A 26714-nucleotide genomic window follows, 5' to 3' on the forward strand; every position below is an offset into this window, starting at 1 on the left:
CACGGCTCTGATAGTGTCGAAAGCGCCCCTATACAGACAAGGGCGGCGGAAGCACTTTTAATCTGGGGGGCACCGACATCAAAGGGCACTTTGCAGAAATTCGATTGGACTGATGATGCAGCCTTATATTTAGTACCCTTTATAACTCTTATTGTATTATCTTATTTGCGTATACACATCACTCCATCAACGCCCACCCCCTCCCCGCTCAAGGAAAATATGCATACTAGCACTACAATATCCAATGTGCAAATTGGGAAAAAAATGGGAAATTGGGAAGGAACAAGTTTTCTTTTGAGACAAAATGAGGTGAAATCATGCTAGTTGCTAATGTAGGAGAATCTTCCGAATTAGAGTTTATTTCTTGTCAATATCTTAACAAATTATTTCCATTCGAAATAGTTTTGAGTTTGACCCACAGAAATTCATTAAAAGTCAGGGGCGTAGCCAGGATTTGCAAAGTTGTATGCACGACTATCTGAGCGGAGCGCCACCATCGGTTGGCGCGGAGCGTACAAGAAAATTTTTGGTTTTACAAACCCCTCAGATGGCTGGAAACGGCCCTCCCCGAGTGTTCATTCTGGTTCACCCTGGCCTCTTGCTAACTTGAGACATCTCAATTTTTATGTAGAAAAAGGGCACATTTTTAACCTGAGGAAAAGTGGGGGGCACGTGCCCCCTGTGCCCCCCGTTCCCCCGTTCCGCCGCCCTTGCCTACAGACCATTCTCAGCCCTCCTGACCAATACCCCTAGCTCCGCCACTGATCACTAGCTAGTAATATCAATCATTGTTGATACGTTGGCCATTCATTGCACCTTCTCTCTTTCTACTTGCTTAACTTAAATCTCGTCTCGGCACGGTTTCATATGTTTCATTAGCCTATACATTCAGCAATTTCTGAATCTCGCAGTTGCAATATTAATGCCAATACTCCCATGCACAGATGTGAGAGAACCATGATAGAAAATAACCACGTGTAAGAAGATGTATAATCCAAGATGGCGCCTGAAAGAACAACCATGGAAAATATACATTAGCAATGCAAGTTTATAACAACTGGATTACTTCAAGTTGGTAGGTCTACATTTACTACAACAGTAGCCTATACCAATTGCTAAAATAGACACAAGGTGAGGATTTTAGTGTTGCAAAATTTAAGAATTTCAATGAAGAACTAAACCTACAGCTTCTGTTTTTGATTGGTTAGTTTGACGGTACGGCCTTATACCGTCCTTCTTCGGTTGGTTTCATCTTATTTTATTTATTTCAAAATAAAATAAAACTGTAAGCAAACTGATTATCCACTAGAGAGCCTGTGTAGTAGAATGTGAAAAAGTAAGTTGGTCTGACGTTTCGATCCTAGCAGGATCTTCTTCAAAGACTGAAAAAAAATTAGCCTTTGAAGAATTTTTGCCTTTTTTTAAGCCTTTGAAGAAGCTCCTGCTAGGATCGAAACGTCAGGCCAACTTATTTTTACACATTTTATTTATTTAAATAAGTTACGTTCATATGACGCCACTCAGCCATTTGCTTGCTTCATGGAATTCTGTATGCTCAACAATTAGGCATATTTTTGACAATTTAAACTGCAAACAATACGACTTTTGGAAACGCTTTTTATGATGTTAACGTAGAGCAACCTCTGAGTCAATTCTTTTACTTGAAAATGTGATTTCTATTAGTAATATAAAAAAAAAATCACTGATGAACCCTTTTTTTTGTCGATCACATATACGTCATTTGCTGTTAAACTCTCATTACGTGATGTTGCTGGAGTGAAAACATTGTGTATTGTGGAGTGAATTGCACGTGTGTGTATTCGAAATTGTTCGACTAAGTAGATTGTGGCGTAGCCTACATTCATTCTGTATGCAAAATTTGGGTATATGGTTTTAAGTAGTTCAAAACTTTGATCATCAATCACGTAATTGTTGATTTTTTAACTATATTCGAGCCCCTCCCCCCCCCCCCCCGATATTTTTTTTTTATAAATTTACTAAGTGTAACCAGTCCGGAAGAATTCCTCCATCGAGGCTTTCTCCCGTACTGATATCGTTAAGGGCCGGTCTATCCGTCGAGCATTTGCTCATTTCTTTATGCGTTCTGAAGTGTAGGCTATCTTTATAAGTAGCAAATCTCACTGATTGCGGTATTTAAACCAAAACTTGTGGCGGGGTTTATCGTTAATTATGTGTGCCCAAGTACTACATCTTTTTAATGGCTGCAATTTGACCTAAGGTCACTGAAAACCCCGGATATCCGACCGACAGAATATTTAATACTGGATAACGTTCGTTACAAGAAAGAACGACAGTAAAACATAGACAACAGCTACCACGATACCACGATGGTCTGCGCATGCCTAGCAGCCAACACAATAACTAACCGGAAATGGATCCACCAAGTTGCATCGCTATTCCACCATAGAGATAACTAATTGCTGATCCGTTTCTCACATGATGTCTGCAAAGGTAGTCCGGTATCATTCCATTCAATGTAGAATCTGCGTATCCGAGCGTGAAACCACAGAGAAAGGATGACAGTATCAGAAGAGGGTAACTAGATGTCACTATGTACACGAGTAGACCAATGGAGATTAAGCAGGATGGCAAAAGCCCTCCAGAAATGATGTTCACTTTGTCAAAATGAAATAGTAGGATTGAGAGCAATTTACCGCAGAACCCACCCAACCCACCAGCCGTTGATAGGTAAACCGCTTCATTAGATGTGTAACCGAGAGATACGCCGAAAGGAACCAAAAATAATGCCCAAGCTGAAAAGGTGTAGTAAAAAATCGAATGTATAGTTAAGAAAATACCGAAATTTGGGTGGTTTATAACTGAGGAATGACTAAACATGGATATCAAAATATTGTCACCCATGTCATCTTCTTTTGCACCATTGTGAATTAAACGATGATCCCGTTTTCCGCAAAATCTCCGCTTCAACCGTGCGAACATTTTACCGCTCCCAAAATTATGGTTCATCCGCTGCTCTTCAGCACCGATAACAGGTTTCAGTAACACTCCACAGACAATAAAGTTCCACGATATGGCTCCTAGAAGTAAATACGAACCATGCAGGCCGTAGTATGAACGAAAAACCTCTATTAACGGTGGCATCACGGAGATTCCTATGTATGTACTCAACTCCCTAGCGGCAAGCGCCACTGGAAATTTGTCTTTGAAATGTTCCATGAACGCCATAAACAGCGCGAAATGTATCAGACCACCACCTATCGCTGAAAATATAAGAAAGTACAAGAAAAGATAAGAAAGGACACATGTAAGAATGGATCACAGTTAGCCCCCCCTCCCCCCCCCCAAAAAAAATGCCGGATACCTTTTAATTATGTCTAGAAAGAACTTATTAGTTAAATATGATTAAAAAATCTGTGTTTTCTGTAGTCTATATGTGCGGATTCAAATTTCACAACATACATAGTACTCTTATAGGTCGACCTTTCTGATCCGTGTTCGATACTTCTCTTGACCTACAATCTTAAAGGGTATTATTGTGGCGGACAATGTGACACTTACGTGGATACACTGCTAGTTGAAAACCCCATCACAATATCGTGTCCCCAATTGAAGGTATACGGTTGTTGGCAAGTCTTTTATGTTGGCTATCTAAAACTCTCGATTCTTCTCCAGAATGGATCGCAGTATAGGTGGTCCGTCATGGTCATAACACGTTATTGATATCAGTCCTTGATATAGTCAAGATCATTCTTTTATATAATTGATATCAGTCATATACGCAAATTGATATCAGTTATTTTATATAATTGATATCAGTCATACACACAAATTGATATCAGTTATTTTATATAATTAATATCAGTCATATATATCAGTTGATATCAGTCCTTTACATTATTGATATCAGTCATATTCGTAGTTGATATCAGTCATACACGCTTATTTATATCAGAGTTTTACATAATTCATACCTGTCAGTTATATACCCAATTGATATCAGTCCTTAACATAATTGATATCAATCCTTTACATAATTGATGTCAGTCATATAAGCAATTGATATCAGTCCTTAACATAATTCATATCAGTCATATACGCAATTGATATCAATCCTTTACATACCGGTAATTGATATGTATCTTTTATATAATTGATATCAGACGTATTCACAATTGATATCAGTCCTTTACATAATTGATATCAGCCATATAGGCAATTGATACCAGTCCTAAACATAATTGATATCAGTCATATACGCAATTGATATCAGTCCTTTACATAATTGATATCAGTCATAGGCAATTATTATCAGTGTTGTAAAATTGATATCAACTCTTGACATAATTGATATCAGACATACACGCCATTGATATCAGTCCTTTAATAATTGATATCAGTCTGTTTCACAGATCCACCGTAAAAGGCTATGGCTGGGGGAGTATCAGTTTATGGAACATATTTTGATTATCGTGCGCAGGCGCAATCTTGAGTGACCAGTCTTCATGGTGACCAGTATTGCCCCTTTTAGCACGTTAGAAAGTCAAATGTAGCAACCACTCTGGTTTATTCTCGTAACGCGCTATTCACTCACTCGCTTAAGAGTATTTGTCCCTCTCTTAGACATTAAATTCTCTAAGTGAATCATCCTCAATGCCTGCAGGAACTCCAAGAAGCATTTCAAAACATTTTAGCAATTTTTGGCATGTCTAAGCTTGGGCACAACACAAATATCAGGAACTTATAAAATTAAAAAGATAAAAAAAAAAAAAACGTTAATTCAAGTGTCCTTTTCAACTGTATCTTACCAGTTATCCCCAGAAAGGTGAAAAGATGCCAGAGACTTGTCCCCATAAAGCCTTGACAGGTAAACCCAAGGCCATAAAGAATACCCCCTGTCACACCAAGGGAACGGTTGCTAATTCCCGGGAAGGCAGATCCTGCGATTCCGGCTATTAACAATAACCAGAAAAAGAATTGTAGTGAGTTAAAATAGTTCACTTTGAAAATAGTGAATTATAAGATTTGTAATATGACCCGTTTGTTATCCACTACGGTGTGTTTGTGTTTAGTATTTATTCTAATATATGGTTTTTCTTCTTCCGTTTCTTGTCTGATTATTTTTCGCTCATTATAATTTAATGGGGGTTGCTAAGGAATGCCCTTGATGCGATTCACAAATGTTAGAATGTAAAACTATATACTGTGCTATATATATATATATTGTGTTACTGTATACTGTACTGTGTACTGTGCTACACTATACTGTGTTACTGTATACTGTACTGTATACTGTGCTACACTATACTGTGTTACTGTATACTGTACTGTGTACTGTGCTACACTATACTGTGTTACTGTTTACTGCACTGTATACTGTACTATACTATATTTTGTTAATGTCTACTGTACTATATTACACTGTGTTAATGTCTACTGTATATACTATACTGTGTTAATTTCTACTGTGCTGTATACTGTTCTGCACTATACCGTGTGTTATTGTATACTGTACTGTATACTGTGCTACACTATACTGTGTTACTGTATACTGTACTGTATACTGTGCTACACTATACTGTGTTACTGTATACTGTACTGTATACTGTGCTACACTATACTGTGTTACTGTATACTGTACTGTATACTGTGCTACACTATACTGTGTTACTGTATACTGTACTGTGTACTGTGCTACACTATACTGTGTTACTGTTTACTGCACGTATACTGTACTATACTATATTTTGTTAATGTCTACTGTACTATATTATACTGTGTTAATGTCTACTGTATATACTATACTGTGTTAATTTCTACTGTACTGTATACTGTGCTGCACTATACTGCGTTATTGTATACTGTACTAAACTATACTGTGTTACTGTTTACTGTACTGTATACGGTACTATACTATATTGTGTTAATGTCTACTGTACTATACTAAAGTGTGTTAATGTCTACTGTACTATACTATACTGTGTTAATGTCTACTGTATTGTATACTGTGCTGCACTATATACCATGTGTTACTGTATACTGTACGTACTACACTATACTGTGTTACTGTATACTGTACTGTATACTGTGCTACCCTATACTGCGTTATTGTATACTGTACTAAACTATACTGTGTTACTGTTTACTGCACTGTATACTATACTATACTATATTGTGTTAATGTCTACTGTACTACACTATACTATGTTACTGTATACTGTACTGTATACTGTGCTACCCTATACTGCGTTATTGTATACTGTACTAAACTATACTGTGTTACTGTTTACTGTACTGTTTACCGTAGGGATAACCTAATATCATGAGGCAGTACCAATCACACTACATGGCAGTGAAAGAACAACGTTAGAAACAAAAATCAAAAGTTCAAAGTATTGCACTGAAATCAATATACGCTAATGCAGCAATACACAAAACCTATCAAAGACACTTTACACCACTAATGATATGGTGTCATCCAAGGTATATATATATAGTCGTAATAGGCAAACATCTACAGTGCCTTATTTATCTATGTATTGGAATAAAACACAGATAAAAATCTATTGTATTTTTTTGGTATACCAGTGGAGAGGTGGACCCATCATTAATTTTTTCCAATATTCTTAATTATAATAAGCTGAGTATGAATGAAGCAGATTGCTGTGATGGGCCTCTGACGTCTGCCGAGTGTGTTGACGCTCTGAATACACTGTCCATTGGTAACTCCCCACTAGCGATGGACTATCAGTCGATTTTTACAAGAAATTTTGGCCAGTTATCGTTGATATTGTGTGGTAAATGCTTTAAATTACCCTAATACTAATTTTTACTTGTCTGCCGAGCAGGGTCGTTCAATCATTACATTAATTCCAAAGCATGGCAAGGATAAGGACTTTATTAAAAACTATCGTCTAATCTCACTCCTCAACACTGACTACAAGATCTGCGCCAAAGTATTATCAACAAGAATTAAACTTATTCTCTCCAAAGTCATTAGCAATAGTCAGACGGGTTTCCTTAAAAACCGCTTTATTGGGTCCGCTTCGTTCTTGATCTGCTTCAGTATTGTAACACGAGTAACAAAACAGGTTTATTGTTCCTCGTGGACTTCGAAAAAGCATTTGACAGTGTGGAATGGGAGTTTATTTTCACCTCCCTTAGATTCTTTGGTTTTGGGGAAAGTTTTATTAACTGGGTTCAAACTCTGTATTCTAACAATTCCGCCAGAATCATTAACAATTATGCATACTCATGCCCTGATTTTAAAATATCCCGTGGAGTACGCCAAGGTTGTCCCTTAAGCCCTTATATTTCTAATTTTTGCTGAGGTTCTCACATTGTGTGTAAATAATAATAATGCTTTCAATGGTATATCTCTATTTGACAACAACATTAACATTTTACAATATGCGGACGATGCGACCATCTTTTTAGACGGTAGTTATAGTTCTTTAAAAGAAACTATTAGTACTTTTAGTACTTTTGAGAAGTCATCGGGTCTAAAAGTCAATATGGAAAAATCTTCCCTTTTCCCACTAGGTAGACAGACACAGAGGGAGCCATGGTTCCGTAACATTTTTGGGTTGAACTGGTCTAACCGTCCTGTTGCTTTATTAGGCGTCTCTTTTACCAATAACAGATCAGACCCTTTTAGTTTGAATTTTCCACCTGAGCTCTCGAGGCTATTTTATCCATAGTCTTGAGTGTACCTGGGTGAACAGATATAACGACAGTAGCGATAACTACTGGAAACTGTTTTCGATTTTCATTTGAAAAAGTCACGGCAAATCCCTTTTGTTTAACTGTAATTATAAAATAAACGACATTCATATTACTAATGCATTTATTTATGATGTCTGCCATGCATGGTCATTGCAATCTTTCATTACGCCTAATTCCAACTATGGAGAACAGATAATTTAGAACAATTCGTTTATAAAAAATAACAATAAGATGGTATTTTACAACTCAAGGTATTAGGCAGGTGAAACATCTGTTTGACAATGACAATCGTCCATTGTCAATACTGCGTTTCAAAGAGAAGCAGTGGCGTAGGAAGGTACTTTTGAGTGGGGGGGGGGGCTGAAGTCTGATGGCCGGCTTGGGGAGGGGGCTAAGGGAGGGGGTGTCCCCCTCCCCTTTGGAATTTTCTTGCATTTCCAGGTGGCCTCAGATGCAATTTGGTGCAATATAGCACACTTCAACACCCATTCCATTTTGTAAATAATTTTGCATTTTCACCTGGCCTTAGATGCAATTTGGTGCTCCAAATGAGATTTTTTTCTCATTTGGAAATGAAAAAGAGGTTTTCTGACTTGCGAAGCGGGGGGGGGGGGGCGGAATGATACTTCCGCCCCTCCATATTTTTCACTGGGGGGGCTGGCGTCCCCCAGCCCCCCGGTTCCTACGCCCTTGAAGAGAAGTATAGATTAGAATATTGCCCATTTAATGTTTACTATGAAATTTTTTCCTCTATCCCTAGAGCATGGAAGGATGGACTGATGAAGGTTTACAAGGATATTGTTGATAGCTCTAGTGATTATCCCCAGTTTATTCCCGCTGTCTCTACATACATTTATAATAACCTAGCTTATTACTCGTGTTAGTACTCCTCCTGCGGCTGTAGCCAAATGGAATCTTTATTTTAATATCACAGCCATGCACCCAATGAGATTCCAAGATGCAGTATTTCCAATTTCGCTTCCTCCATCGCATTATTGGAACAAACCACTACCGTCATAAAATAGGGCAAATCGGTAACCCACGATGTCACTTTTGTGGCCGCTATGATGAGACCCTGTTACATCTGTTTTGGGACTGCCCTATTATATCGAACTTTATTTTAGATGTGGAGCAAGTTATTTTTGGCAGACAATTTATACTTTCGAAGAATGACATTTGCTTTGGGTTTTATTATTCTGTGAAATCACCCATATCATTTTTTAATTTTTCATCTCAAGTACTTCATCTTCAGTAAAAAAAAAAAATTACAAACACGGAAATGAGATTTAGGGATTTTTTATATAAGTTAAAATTTGCTATTTAACTTGAGAAAGAACTCAAGCAAAGAGGAAAAGCTTTTATTTCTTAAGAGCAGTTAAAAGACTCATTTAGTAATTGCACTATACTGTTCAGTTAATTACGATTCATCATTGTTTTTGTATGTACTTATCATTACTTGTAAAAGGTTTTTGACCTGATTGTATCCTAATATATTCGAATTGGCACAAGAATGTTACCAATAAAGAAACCAAGTGTGGTAAAAAATAAAAAATAAAATGAGAAAAAGTACTGTATACTATATATGCTCTACTGCACTATACAGCAAGTAGTGAGCCTCCTTGCATATTTATACTTATGTATGTAATGCACAGTGCATGTACAGCAATTGTGTGAAACTATACAGTAGCACTGATTCTCTAGATCTTCGTAGAATAATATACGTGTACCCTGCAGAAACAAAACACAGCATGCAATTCCCGATCGTAGAGTGTGCCTCTGTAATTGGCAGCTGGCTTCCAGTCTCGCTACGCTGGTTACTTTTATTTTACACTTGACACTATAGTGTGTTGACTTCCGATCATTGAACTAAACTGTTTTTTGGCAAACATGCATGGCGAGCAGATCAAGCATTCTACGTTTACACTTCTATAGAGAAATTTGATCTATACTTTTGCTAATAAATCAGAATGATTCATTTGCGTAAAATAAACATCTTTACTTTGAAGGATCAGGCTGAGAGATTATAAAACTGCCTCATCGGGTGGGGATTCGGAGGGGTAAACAGTGGGATGGGGGCAAGTATTTTCAATTAGTATTTAAAAATCGATGATGATGATGATGATGATGATGATGATGATGATGATGATGATGATGATGATGATGATGATGATGATGATGATGATGATGATGATGATGATGATGATGATGATGATGATGATGATGATGATGATGATGATGATGATGATGTTGATGATGATGATGATGATGATGATGATGATGATGATGATGATGATGATGATGATGATGATGATGATGATGATGATGATGATGATGATGATGATGATGATGATGATGATGATGATGATGATGATGATGATGATGATGATGATGATGATGATGATGATGATGATGATGATGATGATGATAATGATAATGATAATGATGATGATGATGATAATAACAATCATCATCATCATCATAATCATAATAACAACAATAATCATAATATTAAAACTAATACTTATTATAATTAATAATAAAAAACTGCCTGCTTAGCAAGACGACAACTCTGTACACCAACCAGTTTCGAGTTAGGGGAATCGAATTTCACTTACCGATAGTGAATGCCGACGCTGCTTGTAATACGTAAGCGCTCCCAATTAGAAAGTTTGATGATTGGAATTCGTCCATGGTATCGGTATATAGAACACCATTTGCTTTGAATGAACCCGTGAAGAGAAATACCATCGTAACGCCAGATAGAAACACACCGATTGAACGTTGATTTATAATCCCGCTAGTCATTTTTTGTTACTCTAGTCATTAATTTTGGGAACGCTAATTATTTACTTTAAAACTATTTTTTGGGGTGACAACAGCTAACTCTAGATCAATATACACTGTTACTGAGCTGTAATCATAGCCCTGGCTCCCTGTACTAGTCCCTTTGTGGATTCTATCATGTGCGATAGTTATATTCAGTATCAACTATAACGGCGCTGTTTCTCTTGTGTTTCCCTTCTTGAATCAGAGCCGTATGTTATACGACGTACACAAAGGCAGTATATACGATGGTAGCCTATAATGATCGTGAGAAGTAAAGTGCAAACATTTAGAACTCGTAAATGTTAACTCATTACCTGTTGTATTGGCTGTATTGTTTCACAGATGAATGTAAATTTCAGACGGTGACGATAGTTTTGTCGATGATTCTGAGATATTTAATATAGTTATGATGGAAGGAGTGAATCTGTCCACTCTGTACGTTACTAACATCAAAAATGAAATAACCAGAGGTCTTAAACTCCAAAAGTCACATAGTAGGATTAAAATTCGGCATAACTTTTTTTCTAATAGGGTTGTGAATGAGTGGAATGGTTTGCCTGAGAAAATTGTACTTGCAAGTAGTGTCAATGGGTTTAAGAATGCTTTGGACAAGCACTTTAAGCATTGTAATCGGGTCTGAGTGTTTGTGTCTTCAGTTTTTTTTTCTCTCTATAGGGTCCTTGATGGGGACTTAAAGTGTCCCCTCCTGATCCTTTTTTTTCTACTAAACTAAACCTATACCAGTATTTGAATATCGGCTAAACCCCCCCCCCCCAACCCCCAGACCAAAATAATTTTAAACGTCAGATGGCCGTATTTTGTGTAGTAGCCCTAAACACAAGGATTTGCTAATTAATTTAAATTACATTTATGTGACGTTGACACAGAGAAAGGGGGGGGGGGGTTGCCACCAGTAGTTCTTTTCCTGCTTAATACCGGAATCCCCAAATTGACGATCGGAAGTGGGAGCCCCCCCCCCCCCTCCTCTCCTTCTCTCTCTCTCTTTGTACTCGCCACTCACTCTAAACGTCCGATAGAATTATGGTTGATTAAAGATGATAAAACATGGGTTCAGTTTACATGATTTATTTTTTCCTGTTCATGATTCCATATCATACACTTCCTCTGTTCCCAAAACGTAAAACAAAATACCAGAAAGAAATAAATAATAATAAAAAATAATAACTTAACAAAATTGATTCTTTATGAAAAGAGTAAATTGAAACAGAAACAGAACCAAAACCATAAGTGGAAAAAAATTGTTATTTAAGAAATCAGCATTAACAAGACAAACTAATCAGGTAACAAACAATAACAGAGGAAGAAAAAAGGGCTAGATTTTTGCAAGATTATCCTGACCTGCAATCATGGTAAAGCGACAAAGCCACCCTTTTTTAGTGTCTTCTTATTACGGTGGCTTAACAGGGACATAGAAAAAAACAAGTGTCCCCAAATCTCAAAATTTGACTTTTTATCTCAAAATGTTGTATTTGTTTTTTTCCCTTATAAGTCAAAATTTTGACTTTTCATCTCAAAATTTTGACTTTTCATCTGAATTTTTTTCTTTTCTATGTCTCTATTAAGCCACCGTATCTTATTGCTTCTATGGTTGTGTACGATAATTTTGCGTCTTCCTGTACTGATTAGACACACTGAATATGTCGTTTAAATGTTTAAATGTCAAGATTTTAACCAATTTGTTGAGTGCAAGTTTTAAGCCATGCATACAGTCCCTAACGATAACACATTAAAAAAAATAGTAGCGAAACATCTAAAAGAAGTAAACATCAAGTTTGTCTGTTGAGAAAAACTTTCATGAAATATTGTAACTATTTATAGGAATAATACACCAAAATGTCACGCGTGTGCGTAGTTACATAGATCTCTCTTGCTTTGTACTTAACACTACAGTTTAACCTCCAGACCTTTAGGCCTTCGAATCTTACTCCCAGGGCATAATCAAACATCATTGAAACTGTCGTAGTTGGAGAATCAAACCAAACCAAACTACGAAGCAACATCAGAGAGACGTACATTTGATACCAATAATCTCTAAAAGAAAAAGGGTTGTTGCTCTTCGCATCATGGGATGCATAAATCATAAAATAAACCAAAACATCGGCTTACGTATACTAGTCGTTTTACAAACCTTAATGATATTTACTCTATAGAATCTGTTTCGCCAATTGAATATTTCCATTGGAACCATTGTTATATTTTCTTACACCAGAGAAAAGGAAATATGTGAATCTTTATACCAGAAATTCTTCCTATAGGAAAAACCCATAGTATATGACATTAGTTGTAAATACCAACAAATTCATAAAATTAAAGTGTTTTTTGTCGAGTGCTAAAAAGACAACAATTGTGCAATATTTTGGAAAAATATTTTATTAAGTGAAAGAAGAATATATGTTTTAGTTATTGCCAAGTTTTTACACCAAACTACTACCATGGGATTAAATATTGCACCAAAAATAAATAAAAAATTATAAATTAATGAAGCCTACTATAGTCACCGTACTAGTATTTAAGAAACAAATAAACATACAGAGTGTATAAATGTAACATTTTCGAAGTAAGAAAATAATGTCTTTAAGAGAAAAGAAAATGCACACTATTCACGGCATATTGCACCTAACTTTGTACATGTCCGCTTAAACTTTCGTTATTTTATGAGTGATGTAATAGAGTTGTTCAAAAGAGAGGGGCTTTTCAGGCGGGGAGGGTAACCGACTAGAGTGCACAAACATTTTACAGGTTTTAATTACCCAGGTTTCATCCTCTTCCCCTGCCACATCCACAAGCCAAAACTGAAAATACTAAACACCGTGTTTGGTTTATTTCCCAAATTCCCCCAAATTCCCAATTTTTTTGAGCCACAGAAAGTTGTTTCAGGTTGTGAACCCGCAGTGTTGGATCCATTGGTCCAACAGATGTACAGAAATTTTAATTAAAGCGACCTTTGACTTCATCCTCTCCCTCTGTACAATTTGTGATCTTAAAATGCATCTTCACAACAATCTCCTTTCTGATCTTAAACTGAGCTATTGGAAGTTATGAAAGATAACATTTCTCACTTTTCTTGCCAATTTCTTACTTCTTACTCTTACTTTGAAATGTACCTTAAAGTCACAAAAAAAAAACTGTGAAAAGGAACAATCTTTAAATTTGCATAATTGATTGAGCACCACACTTCCCCCTACACCAGAACAACCACAGCCCTCAACCATATTTCAACATGCCAATCATATGTAGTTCTAAAACTCTACAGTGCCTATTGAGAGCATTACCATCCGTTTTTGTCAAATAGTACAAAAGAACAGGGTGTGAGGGTGGGCCAACCATGTAGTATTCTTCAGGCCCAAGCTTCTTGTACTATGCCCTGGAACCTCAACCTATGACTAAACAAAAAATAACAACTGTTACTCGAAACAACTATTTAGGGTTTTCGAAATTACTAACATTATTTTTTTCCTCCAGAGATGAAACTGCTAACCAATTCTACCTTCAGCGAACATCAAAATAAATCAAATGCTGAGTTATAAAACTAAATCTATGCCACTGAAAAGAAATATGAAAAAATACACCATTTTTCAAAGAAAAATAAAACAATAGTGAATAAAAGAAAAAGAAGTTTAAATATATGCGTAAAAAAAATATATGACAGAAGATTGACTGACCAATATGGAAATGTCAAGCTGCCATCAAAAGTTTACATTTTCACAAAACGATGTCAGGAGTTTTAAGGGATTCCATCGTATTGTCAACTTATTTTTCAACAAACTGCAGCAAACTGTTCATTTGATTTAATAGTCCAAATATGAGGAACTTTAAACATTTTACAATATTAAATGTGCTATGCATTTTTCAACAGCTTTGTACAAATTGTCCTTTTACTCGGTCATTACTTGGTCAATTGATGACACTTTTATTCTGATCAATTTTAAGATTTTGTTGCAAAATGGTGAATTACACATATCCTACATGAAAAATTCAATTTTTTTTATTTACAAATTGCCAAAATGAAAACATTCCATAAAGATGGTAAACAGCATTTTTTCTCCAGAAAATTGTTGAAAGTACTCACTTGAAATTAAAATGAACTTATTTATAGTTTTGCCCAAAAATGTTGAAATATAATTGGCAATCATTTATCTCATTTTGCGAATTAATGACACATCGATCAGCTACCGAAAGAAATTCATCAAAATTTGTCCCAAATTGTTAACATACTTCACTGTCACTTTGCTGAAAATTGCGACTTTCTTTACCGACAGATTTGAACATTTTGACGGCATGCACTTTGATGTTACCATTGATAAAAGAAAACATTGAAAAGAACTGAAAGCTTTGCTGATATTGCAACACAGTCCATAAAGTACAAATCATTGTATTGTTACTACGAGATATTCCAAAAACCCGCCAAAACAGCTTATCAACCTACTGGGATTTATTTGAAGACCAAGTCCTCAGGGCCACCATATATAATGATTAACCCACTGCCTTTGTAATGGAACTACCATCCATGAGGACGAGAGGTATCAGTTAATGACGGATTCCCACAACCATTATCTCACCACACATTACTCCTCCCATAGACCTACCAATTTACTCACTTATTTGAGCTTCTGAGAGATCACCACTACCATTGTCCACACATTACCCTTCTCATACACTCTACATTTTACCCATTTATTTGGGTTTCTGAGGGATCACCACTACCATTATCCACCCATTACCCTTCTCATCGACCCACCATTTTACCCACTAATTTGGCAGAAGGATTCACACAGCCACTGCTTGTATCACACACCCACTTATCTCCCACTTGCTTTAGCAGTATGGACCATGCATTCTTCTGGACTTCCAGGACTTCACTTCTCCCTTTTCAGACCCAAATTTCTATGAATTCCTGGGCAAGAAAATTGCAAAATAATCTGAAGGATGATGACTCCATGCTGACTGGCTCTGTATCTGATTTTAAATGAGACAAAAGCATCTGGCAATAAATTTATCAGAATAGAAGCATGAAATCCTTATTTTATCCCTTTAGAACAATGTTCAAGTACCAAATGCCTTCTAGAACGAGGGGTTCTCAATAGTGGGGATCGGCCCACAAAAGATTGCAATTCTTCCCACAAAATAAAGATAAAAACTTGCACTGATATGGTATGCCCTCGCTTATGACTTAAGCAACCTACTGACCTATCTTGCACATTGGTCAATCTATGAGATTACAGTGAAATTGTAACCGTCTGACCATTTGGTTGTACTGTACCAATGTCCTTTTCTGGCCTTCGTGAAAACTTAATTCAGAAAACCTCTTCTCGAAATAATGCCTGATATAATTGAGATTGAGGGTCTGGGTTCTCAGACAAAATTGTTTCAAGCTGGCGATAAGATGCAAAATGCTGGGTTAACCAGTACCTCAATGTTATATACAGCAGGTAATTAACAGCTCCAAGCAAGAAGAAATTGCGACGTCCAATCATAAGGTTCTATTCTGATCCAATCATCTCTTCATTATTCTTCCCTACTTCTGTACAAACCACATTCATGGTTCTTGTACCTCATCGCTGACAAAGACGGACTTCACACAATCCCTCCCCCCCCCCCCCCACAGCCCTTCATCTCTTAAATGGCCACATCAATGTGTATTTCATCTCCGTCCGTCATGTCGTATCGACTCATCGGGAGAGATTCCAGGAACAGCTCTTCCAGGTTCCCAGCTCTGCCTTCATCATTACCTACCATGTGGTACATTTTGATCTTTCTGTAAATATAGGAAAGCGAAGAATGATGTCGCTAGGCCACATTTTTCAAACCATCACACCCCTAGACGGTGCCCGTCTTTTCAAACATCGTGGAAAACACGACAGAATAAATAAGCAAACCAGACAATGTGGAATAGAATTATTTTAAGGAAGAATCTTTCCTTACAAATAATGTGAAAGGTAATGCTGTATTTTTCCATTATTAAGACTTTTATGCTAAATATCGATGAAAAGTTTTTGACTGTTGACGAGTAAATAAATAAGCTGATAAAATTACTGCGAAGTGTTGAGTATCATATCACTAGGGCACCTTCCACCACCCCCCCCCCCCATCTTGGGTGCATCTGTATTCAATAATATCAGCAGCTTTACCTGTTCTTAATTAACTGTAGGCCCTAATGTTAGGCTAATTCAAACAACAACAAGCACAGGCAGTAGTAATAGTAGTAACTTGACTTAGCCTATACCTTAGTGATTCAGTTTGTAGGTGACATGTGTGTGTGTAGTAAAATCTGTCGTTATTGTCTGTTTGAGAACGCCAACTCCATTGAAAGAGTTTCCTTCCCTACTCTTTGGGTACTTTCAAGCGTATTCTGACATTTTAGGAACATTTTTGCATCAGGGTTAGACTCAATTCCAGCCGTTTTTTGTAGTGTTTAACAGAGATCTATTTGACAGGACCATAGGATATGAATCCTGGTGTATTAAAACGACTGGTTAACAGGATACTGTCATACTGTACGCTGTGCTTTCCTGACTTGTGACTTAACTTTTTTTTTCTTGTTTGGTGTGGGGGGTGGGGTGGGGTGGGGTGGGGTGGGGAGGAGGATTGTTTGAAACAAAGCTTTCCAAATTACTTAATAGAAAGTCATCTTCATGGTAAATGGGTGGTGAAATCTAAAAAAAATTAATAGGTAACAGTAAACATTTGGATTTCTGACAAACATCAGAAACGGCATTTCTGCATCTCGAAAACAAAAAAAATCTTTAGCGATATTTGGCGAGGACTTTTCTTGGTCATTAGCAGCACCTCGCAGCATGTGACTTCATAGAGTGCTTACCTGGTAGGAACCGTCAACAATTCCGCACAGAAGAGTTTCAATTTGCCCACCGATTGAGTGAGGTGGATGGTACACTGGTGAATAGAGCGTCCTCCGTAAACAAACGATAGAGCAGCATACTCTTGAAAACCTCTGCCAAGATCGACTTCATCAAACGGCCTAAGTTCACCTGAGTAATGGGGAACAAATGGGGAACAAATGGGAACAAATGGGGAACAAATGGGAACAAATTGTAGACAAATGGGGTGCCTTTCAATCATAAGGTCCCCCGTTCGAGTCACTCCAAGGTTAATGTATGTCGTCCAGTTACAGAGTTGTTGACAATTGACAATTCATAATCATGGACGTTAAATATGAATCTAAGAGACTGACTTCCGTCAGCTTGCAGCTTTGATAAGCCAATGATGGCTTCTTCGCGAGTTCCTGGAGGATCTAAAATACATACATACATACATACATATATACACACATACATACAAATAAACCTCAATCCACCACCAAAATGAAGTAATGGCATATTTCATGGCATATTATGATGATATCTATACGGCTACACACTTGAAAAATATGATAACATCATAACAGTAGTAAGACCGCTTAGACAGAGCCTAGGTTTGATTGTTTACGAAAAAATAATGGAAATTTTTCTGCATATCTGTAAGTCAAAACCTGCTTTCTCATAGCATTTTGTAAGTGGAATATAATACTTTTTTTGTTGCCTAATCTGTCGAACTACTGTGATCCAACTTCCTGAAATAATAGAGGGAAAAGCTAGACTAAATACGTTCCATTAAGTCAACCACATCTAGAGTTAGGGGCAAGATTACTGCATTGAATTTGTTTCTCTTTAATTTTTCTTTCTAATATAAATATTAGTGTCTGCCACTGGAATATCCCATTAAGAAGAGATGCAAACCAAAATACAAGCAAAACCTTACAGGAGAGAAATGAATATTATGTTGGAAATAGTTCCTCCAAAACCTGACAATTTTTATCTTTTATCCAAAAAATCGATTCAAGTTTCATTTTCCAAATGCAATTTCGAGTTGCCTTTCAAGTAACTCAACAGGAGCTAATACTTGTGTGGAACGGCTATTGCAACCCTAAGGGACCCTTGACATACCGTATTTCTGATATAGTTCTGCATATCTCTGAGGTTTTGTCTTTGCTTGAACGAAGTGTCGCATGTAGAACCTCTCAGCTTTATCTCGTTCGGCGGCAGTTATCTCACTACCGTTGAGTACCTCGATGTTTGGCAAGCTGAAATGAAACGAATGTCAACAGAAGTAAGATGTTTAACTCACATTCCAATGGCTAGAGTACATTGATCCCAACAGACAGGGACTCATTCGAAGCTCCTTTAAACAGCTTTTAGGGGTCTCCTTTTTAACCTTCAAGAATCTGGCCAAGACCAATAACAAATATGGAACCTATCATCAGGAACACAATCTAAGCTCCATTAAACAGCTTTCAGGGGTCTCCTTTTAACCTTCAAGTATCAGGCCAATAGCAATAACAAACATGGAACCTATCATCAGGAACACAATCTAAGCTCCATTAAACAGCTTTCAGGGGTCTCCTTTTAACCTTCAAGTATCAGGCCAAGAGCAATAACAAACATGGAACCTAATCATCAGGAACACAATCTAAGCTCCATTAAACAGCTTTCAGGGTCTCCCTTTAACCTTTGAGTATCAGGCCATAACAAATATGGAACCTATCATCAGGAACACAATCTCAGCTCCTTTAAACAGCTTTCATGGGTCTCCTATTTACCTTCAAGAATCAGGCCAAGAGCAATAACAAACATGGAACGTACAATAGTAACACAATCTGAGCTCCTTTTAACAACTTTCAGGCTCCCCTATGATCCTTCAAGAATCAGGCCTAGAGCATTAAACTATGGAACCTATCATCAGTAACACAATCTCAGCTCCATTAAACAGCTTTCAGGGGTCTCCTATTTACCTTCAAGAATCAGGCCAAGAGCAATAACAAATATTGAACCTAACATCAGGAACACAGTCTAAGCTCCATTAAACAGATTTCAGGGGTCTCCTATTTACCTTCAAGAATCAGGCCAAGAGCAATAACAAACATGGAACGTACAATAGTAACACAATCTAAGCTACTTTAAACAGCTTTCAGGGGTCTCCTTTTAACCTTCAAGAATCAGGCCTAGAACAACAAACAAAGGCATAAGAAGCTTGACGATAACCTTCTAGTAGGTCAAAAACATAACCAGGTCTTGTGAAGGAACTTTGGCGATGTGTAACTGTTAACAAGGCCTTCAAGCAATCAAACACAGAATCCTTCTCACCTCGCAATGAACAGCTTCCTGCGATCCTCTATGGAGTGTTCCTGACAGATTGTGGTTTCCTGTTTAAGGAAAAAGATACATGGTTGATGCAAAGATATATCGTGGAGTGAAGCTCGGTCAGTACCTGTTACGAACTATTGAACGTACCTGTGAGAGCACCGGACAGAACTGACCATAAAATGGTTTTGAAAGTCAACCGAGGGTGTTCTGTTGATTATATGAATTAGTTAAAAGTATGTTTTTTGGTTCAGTAATTAGAATTTCCAAAAAAAATGGATTGACATTTATATTTAGTTCAGCACTGAGAAGATGATATCATCATCAAGTTAGCCTTAAAGGAGCATTCAAAAGAATATATTTTAAATACGAATATCTTGAAACCAGTATAGCTATTGAAAATATACCAGCCCTCAATTTGTTGAAAAAATACCAGCCCTCAATTTGTTATCTTTTTTTCTTGGCCTTTAAACATATCAAGTCTAAAAGTCAGAATCATCCTATAATCTTCCTCTAAAATCAGCAGAGGAAAAACCACCCACAAAACCAAAAAAAAACACAGCTGTGCTAAACAGCCCACTTCTCTATCAAAGCACACCAATACACACACTCAAAAACCATTCATATGTAACAGTAATGATTAACTTTATCATATCTAGTCAAATAATCTTAATGTGGAGTGCTAGCTCAGTGGTTAACGCCGGTGCCTTTCAATCATAAGGTCCCGAGTTCGAGTCACTCCAAGATTAACGTATGTCATCCAGTTACAGAGTTGTTGACAATTGACAATTCATTATCATGGACATTAAATATGAATGTAAGAGACTGACTTCGGTCAGCTTGCGGCTTTGATAAGCCAATGATGGCTTCTTTGAGAGTTCGTGATTGCAAGAGGATCTAAAATACACTACATACATGAACATATACACAGCCCACTTCTCTATCAATATACACACTCAAAAGCCCTTCAAATATAACAGTAATGGTTTCCTTTATCATATCTAGTCAAATAATCTTAAACTGTGAACTACTTGAAGTACAACGAAAGCTTTAGATTGAAAATATCAGCCAATAAATTCCAGAAATACCTGTATTCGAAGGGATTTCAAACGGGGAAACTTTGTGAGGGCCTCCAAATCCGACCAATCGGAGAGTCTGGTGTTGCTCATGCAGAGCATTCTGAGCGCTGGAAAGCCCGGATCATCGTCACCCTCCTGTACCTCCTTGAGATCGATCATCATGTCCGTTTGTGACTTTTCGTCTTTCTGTCTGTTTGAATATTCATGAGGTGTCTTAGGTTTCTGGATAGCGTGGTCCAGGTAGCATTTCAGCATTCTCTCGGAGCCCAGCGCCACCACCGATAACATCTCCTCCATCAGATGGTTGATCACGTCCACTTCCTGTCCGCTCTTCCCGACGTCCGCTTCGTTCGCGAAGAGTTTCCGGTGAGCGGGGGATCTCTGCTCGCCTCCGCTTCTCGTTCTGGTCCTCTTAGGGTGGGGTGAGCCCTCTAGTTTCTTACTCCTGGGACTGTACGTGAGTCTTCGGGGAGAGACGACCTTACGCGGAGATGGAGGAATGTAGGTCGTCACATTCTCCAGCGGGTTCTTGGACAAAATTAATGTCTCGAGAGATGGTAACTGGTTTAGCTTTCCGACTTCTTCCCATCTGTTGCAAGATAAGAATGCATTCAGTTGTGTGCACATATTGAGGAGAGGGAGGGCCACGTTCAAAATTCAAAGTATTCATTGGCACAACCTTGCGTTTAATTGTGCATATGTGGACACAACTGCACTACAGAGTTCATGAGTAAAATATGGTAGAATGTAGAGTTACATGTAACTTACATGTACACTGCATCTGAAGTTAAGTGAGCACAGAAGTGCTGAACATGCACATTTGACATGTTGTGAAGGTATACTAATACCAGACCTCCGAAAAAATGACCAATATGTACAGATGTAGGAGAGGTGTGTAGGTTTGGTGAATAGAACACCAGTTTTGTGGATGATACCAATTTCTCATTTTACCTCCTCTTTGAGGGTATTTAGTTACAATGCAATCTGAATCTGGCGTAAACAAGTGGTCCTCTGTCAGATGACCTCAAAAACTGATTTTGGTCGTCTGAAGAGAAAGTTGGTAGTCTGGGACAACCCATTAAAACATTTGCCTTGTATAGGGACAACATAAAACATTTTTCTATTGCATTTTAAATTTCACAAAAAAAGAAGAAGAAAAAAAAATTAAATCACAAGTTGGTAGTAGACGTAAACCAGGAAAGTAACAAATATCTCAACTTTAAGATAATCAGAATTGGGAAAAGGACCAGTGGGCAGGGGTTTAGGCAGCCAGCCGTTTTTTGCTCGGCCAAATTTGGAAACTGATGGCCTATTTTTCCGTGCACGGCTTGCAAAATATATATGAAGCCGTGCAAAGTTTTCAGGACTGAGTATGCCAATATACAGAGTTATACAAATGATACAATGATGTCAATATTGTTTTGGTTTTTCTCTTTTTTTGTTTCCGACTTATCCTGACTTTACCAATCAAATCTCGTATTGACTAACCAAACAGCTTGCATTTTACCCTCCGATACCTAAAAAATACCAAGTTTCAATGGGGGCGTCGCCCCTTTAAACCCCACAAAGGCCCCTAAGGCAGGCCCCTTGATGCCCGTCTGTTTGGTACAAAGACAAATAAGCGAAGATCAAAACGGGTCAGAGCCAAGATTAAAGGGGCACCGAATTGATCTATGCATGGGAAAGGGAAGAGTGAAAGAGGGAGAGTGAAAGTGGGAAGTGAAAGTGGGAAGTGAAGTGGGAAGTGAAAGTGGGAAGAGAGGGAAAGTGAAAGAGTGAAATGAATATGTGCAGACAGATAAGAGAGGAGGTATTGTGAATGTGAAACACCTCAAATATACCTTTTGAAATAGTTTTGGTTTAAACGGAGGCATTTCAAGTTTGCTAAACTCTTATTGATGTCCTTTGTCGATGCAGTAATCCTCCAGTACTCTGAAAATCAAAATATACGACAACGTTGGATCAGGTAATTGGCAGGTAATCAGGGAATACTTTACAGCAGCAGTTCTTAATAGACTGCCGCACAGGCCACATATGCTCTGGAATAGATTTTAAAATCCAGCCAGTGGATAAAAAACTGGCCTTTAGTTTTAGGACAGAAACACAATATTGGCCAGTGAAGTTGAAATATACTCATATCATGGGTACAAAGAACAACATCTTAGGTGTTATGTAACATCTTACTTAAATACATGCAATGCCACATAATGCAGTGATTCGATTTTGTGGCATATACTCAAAAATTATGTACCTAACCAACTGAAGATGATAGAATTTTGTTTCAAAGTCCAAACAGTTTCAAATAAAATTCACAAATAATTTTACAAGGTACTGTTTGTTGTTTTTATCCTCCCTGAGTTAAATCTAGGTAGGAGGTAGTGACATAAAAGTTTGAAACTTTTGAATAATAACTGGTACTCATGAATATGCAACACATACCATTTTGACAGAGATGTAGTTCTTTTAAGTTGGGCAAGACATGGCCAACAGCAATAGCGTCTCTCCAGGTGGCTCCTGTGTAATTCAGAACTAGATTTTCCAGACAACTTTTCGGGCGTCCTTCAGGCCATGAGATGACATTCTAAAGAAGATATTTAAGCATTTGTGATTCATGAGTGAATGTAGTGACACCACTAATATATGCACATAGCATTTTCTACCCCTTTTTTCTGCTCCTTTACTCCCTCCACCCTCCTCCCCCACATTTGCTCCGCCCCCTTATACCAACCTCAGTGCTATAGATCACAAACATGTCAGCAATTATAAATTTAAAAAAAAATTGGTCTACCCTATGGCATTCTGTACTATACACAGTGTTAATGGAACATTCCGCGGGTATTAATCATACAATGTGTTCACAATGTATACTTTATACGCAGACTGGTCTATACAATTTCGATACAAATTTCAAAATGGAATTGGACATAAATGCTTAAATCCCTAAACAATGAAAAACCAAAATATGTAGTAGTAGAATCCCATTGGTTAAATGCATTAACTCTACATTTTACCTCCACAGAATAACAAAGGTGGTAGAAAAAAGGAACTTTCCTATAACAATTAGTGACATAGACTTACATTAAAAGGTCTAAATCTATTCCCAGTCAAGTTAAAAAACTTTAACTTTGGCAAGCTTGAAATAATTTTCATGACATCACTCCAGTTACTAAGAAGATTCTGAGACAAATCCAAGTCCACCACGTTGGGGCAGAGGGACGAGATGCTATCGTGGGCGACATCTACACTGTCAATATTCGTGCTGCTCAAAACCTGGAAAACAAAAGGATAGTTATTAAACAAAATCAGTGGCGGATTCAGAATTGTTCGGAACAGGAATTACCACCGGTGACACGTATCGGTAGCTATCAACAGTAGTACCAAAATAGCAATGCATGAGAAAACATTGCTAATAGGATAGTATGTGCTCATTCTAGCCTACAAAGCATGCTACTTTCTTGCGAGTAAACTTTCCTTTGCATCAAAGTTTTAGTGCCAAAAGAAATTTCAGAGGTGGATCTAGTTTTGGTTTCTACTAAACTTACTTCCAGTGACCAGGTTATACTTCATATAACTTGCCAGACGGTCTCTGCTATAAACTGAATGAAACCCTCTATGCTGGCTGACTGCCTGTTATTAACATGATTTTGAGTTGGCAGCAGTGGACCATATATGTTGTGTTGTTCTCTTCCTGACCATGGTCAGTGAAAAGTTTATATGCAGTAGCCTTGTTGTCAAGTTTCTTATATGCTTTCAAATGTGTAGGTTTGCTGCATTCTGTGTTTGCAGTGTTATATTGTGCTTTTCCATATCCCAACCTGGCCTGGACATATTGCATTACAGCTTCAGCTTCTTCCAGGCCATAACTTTAGCTTAATTTGGCTCAGGCTGACACAGGTTTCTATTGACAGCATTTATCATGTCCCATGTATTCTGTCCTACATATCAATTCCTTCACCCCCAAAAACGACACTAAAAAGTACTGCAATATAAGCTCTTTGAAGGATAAAGTGTGACTCATCGCCCCCAAACGTGAGCGCTGTGGATCAACGCGGTCAGGAAGATTGGACTGATCTATTCTGTTGCGGGGTTTTTTGCGGTTTTTTTATATTGCTGTGACGCAACTATTGCATTCTCAATGTATATGGGTATTTGGGTGAGTAAAACTACCAATTAATGTTCTTTTAAAGTAATTTTGAGTTCTAAATGGTACAGCAACAAAATCCACTACAATTACACACAAACGATTAAACCGTGCGTAGTTACAGTCCCCTATACTAGGGGCTACCACGCGGGCGTCTACAATAGCGTCTCTCAAAGTTGGGCAAGAAGGTCGATATTTTCTAACGAAGACGTTCATTTGTTACATCTAGGTCCGATTGAAAACTTTAACCAATCACAATAATTTTTATATGTACACAGAATCTGTCACTCATTTGTTATGCATATTCAATTTAGACAAAGAGGAGGGCCAGTGTTATAGAGACACAATTGAACTTTCAAAAATGGGAGTTTCAAAAGCCACACGACGCTACATGTTGCCATGTGTGTTTTACGTGTGACTTTTGGTTTTCAAAAGTTACGTATTTCTACATTTTTAACCCCCAAAGTCCGATTGTGCCATGCTAAATAGAAACTAGAAAACAACAGAGATATGAAGAGATTTATTCCACATTTCTAAAGATGTTTTAGACAAAATGTAATGAAATGAGGAAAGAACTGTTATCGGTGAAGAAAAACATGGCCTAACAGTAAGTCAACGAGGGGTGTGGGTAGTAACTGTTGTGACTTTCCGCCGCTGCATAAGGAAGAGCCCTAGGGAATTGATATGCTGTATGTATTCTCATCATACTTATCTAAAGCAGGTCTCTCACCAATTAATTGCTACCTCTTTTATTGAACAATTATTGGCATTACAACATCACACCTGTCCCTGACCTTATCATTAATTGGTATATATATATTCAGAATTTTCCTGACCCAACAATTGTAGTGATACTGTATACATGGACTTATATAATATTCTCCCAGTATAGCTATGTGCTTATTTATAGTTATTCAGACTTTGTAGACCTTCACAGACCTACCAGCTATATATTTTGTTTTATACAGCCTACTGTTCTGCAGTCCCAAACTTTTCCTTTTTTCATAGACATGTATTTTATAGGCAATGCCTTGAGCAACTGTTCGATAAACTTCAATTTATTTACTGATTACTGAGGCACAGATTGTGGAGTGTGATCCTAAACATCTCATCACAAGTCACGATATCAAAGACTAAACTTACATAAGCCGTTACGAATGCAGAAAATTCTCTGTAGGCCTAAGGGGTGGGCTACACCCTATGCAGGAGGCCCTTTGGCCTACCTAACGTTACGCTTACGGTATAACGTCGATCAGTATTACATATCTTGTGTTTAGACCTACCACATTTGTGAGGTATTCGAGCTCAGCTGAGCAGCTTATGCGTCGTGGCCGACTGAATATAATCATATGAACGAAATTTTCTTCATTTTCGTCATCGACGCAGTATTTCTCCCTGAGAGCCTCGGAAAAGCTTTTCGACATTCTTCTCCACAATATACCGCGATTTGATCGCTTTCAGGCCAACTTCTAAGAAGAAATATCGAAGAAATCGTTATTTCGCAGTTCGATACGCTACTCAGCTGGGCAATGGACAATTTCAAAACTTTTGTCTGTTTGTAAATGCTGTTTACATTGAAATACTATGACGTAGTCTGCGAACATTCATAAGAGGTCAAAAGAGCATATGGATATTCATATTTTGTGGTTTTTACTTGCAAGTGTTGAAATCCTACCAAAGGAAATAGTATGAGTCAAGACAATATAAATTGAACAAGGACTTATTAACTTGATATTTAATAAAAAGTATCCCTGAACGGTGGTTCAGTAATCACTGGGACTAGAGGACCTGAATCCTGTCTCGGACGAA

The 26714-nt window shown here is 37.5% G+C and overlaps 2 protein-coding genes across 2 annotated transcripts; both read right to left on the reverse strand.

The window, feature by feature from the left end:
• Positions 1-875: 875 nt before the first annotated feature.
• Positions 876-10696, reverse strand: LOC139984524 (monocarboxylate transporter 14-like). Its single transcript, XM_071998436.1, has 4 exons — positions 10320-10696; positions 4788-4931; positions 2388-3242; positions 876-1006 (listed from the first exon to the last, which is right to left on the reverse strand). Exons 1-4 carry the CDS (start codon positions 10507-10509, stop codon positions 876-878), a joined length of 1320 nt encoding a protein of 439 aa, XP_071854537.1. The 5' UTR covers positions 10510-10696.
• A 904-nt stretch (positions 10697-11600) lies between these two features.
• On the reverse strand, positions 11601-26467 carry LOC139954808 (tubulin-specific chaperone cofactor E-like protein). The gene is made up of 9 exons (XM_071954762.1): positions 26189-26467; positions 23843-24034; positions 23204-23345; positions 22606-22696; positions 20774-21353; positions 19689-19747; positions 18492-18628; positions 17369-17537; positions 11601-16306 (listed from the first exon to the last, which is right to left on the reverse strand). The coding sequence occupies exons 1-9, from the start codon at positions 26327-26329 to the stop codon at positions 16168-16170; spliced, it is 1650 nt and encodes a 549-aa protein (XP_071810863.1). The 5' UTR covers positions 26330-26467; the 3' UTR covers positions 11601-16167.
• Between the last annotated feature and the right edge of the window lie 247 nt (positions 26468-26714).

Source organism: Apostichopus japonicus, chromosome 17 (assembly GCF_037975245.1).
Source record: "Apostichopus japonicus isolate 1M-3 chromosome 17, ASM3797524v1, whole genome shotgun sequence".
NCBI lineage: Eukaryota > Metazoa > Echinodermata > Holothuroidea > Aspidochirotida > Stichopodidae > Apostichopus > Apostichopus japonicus.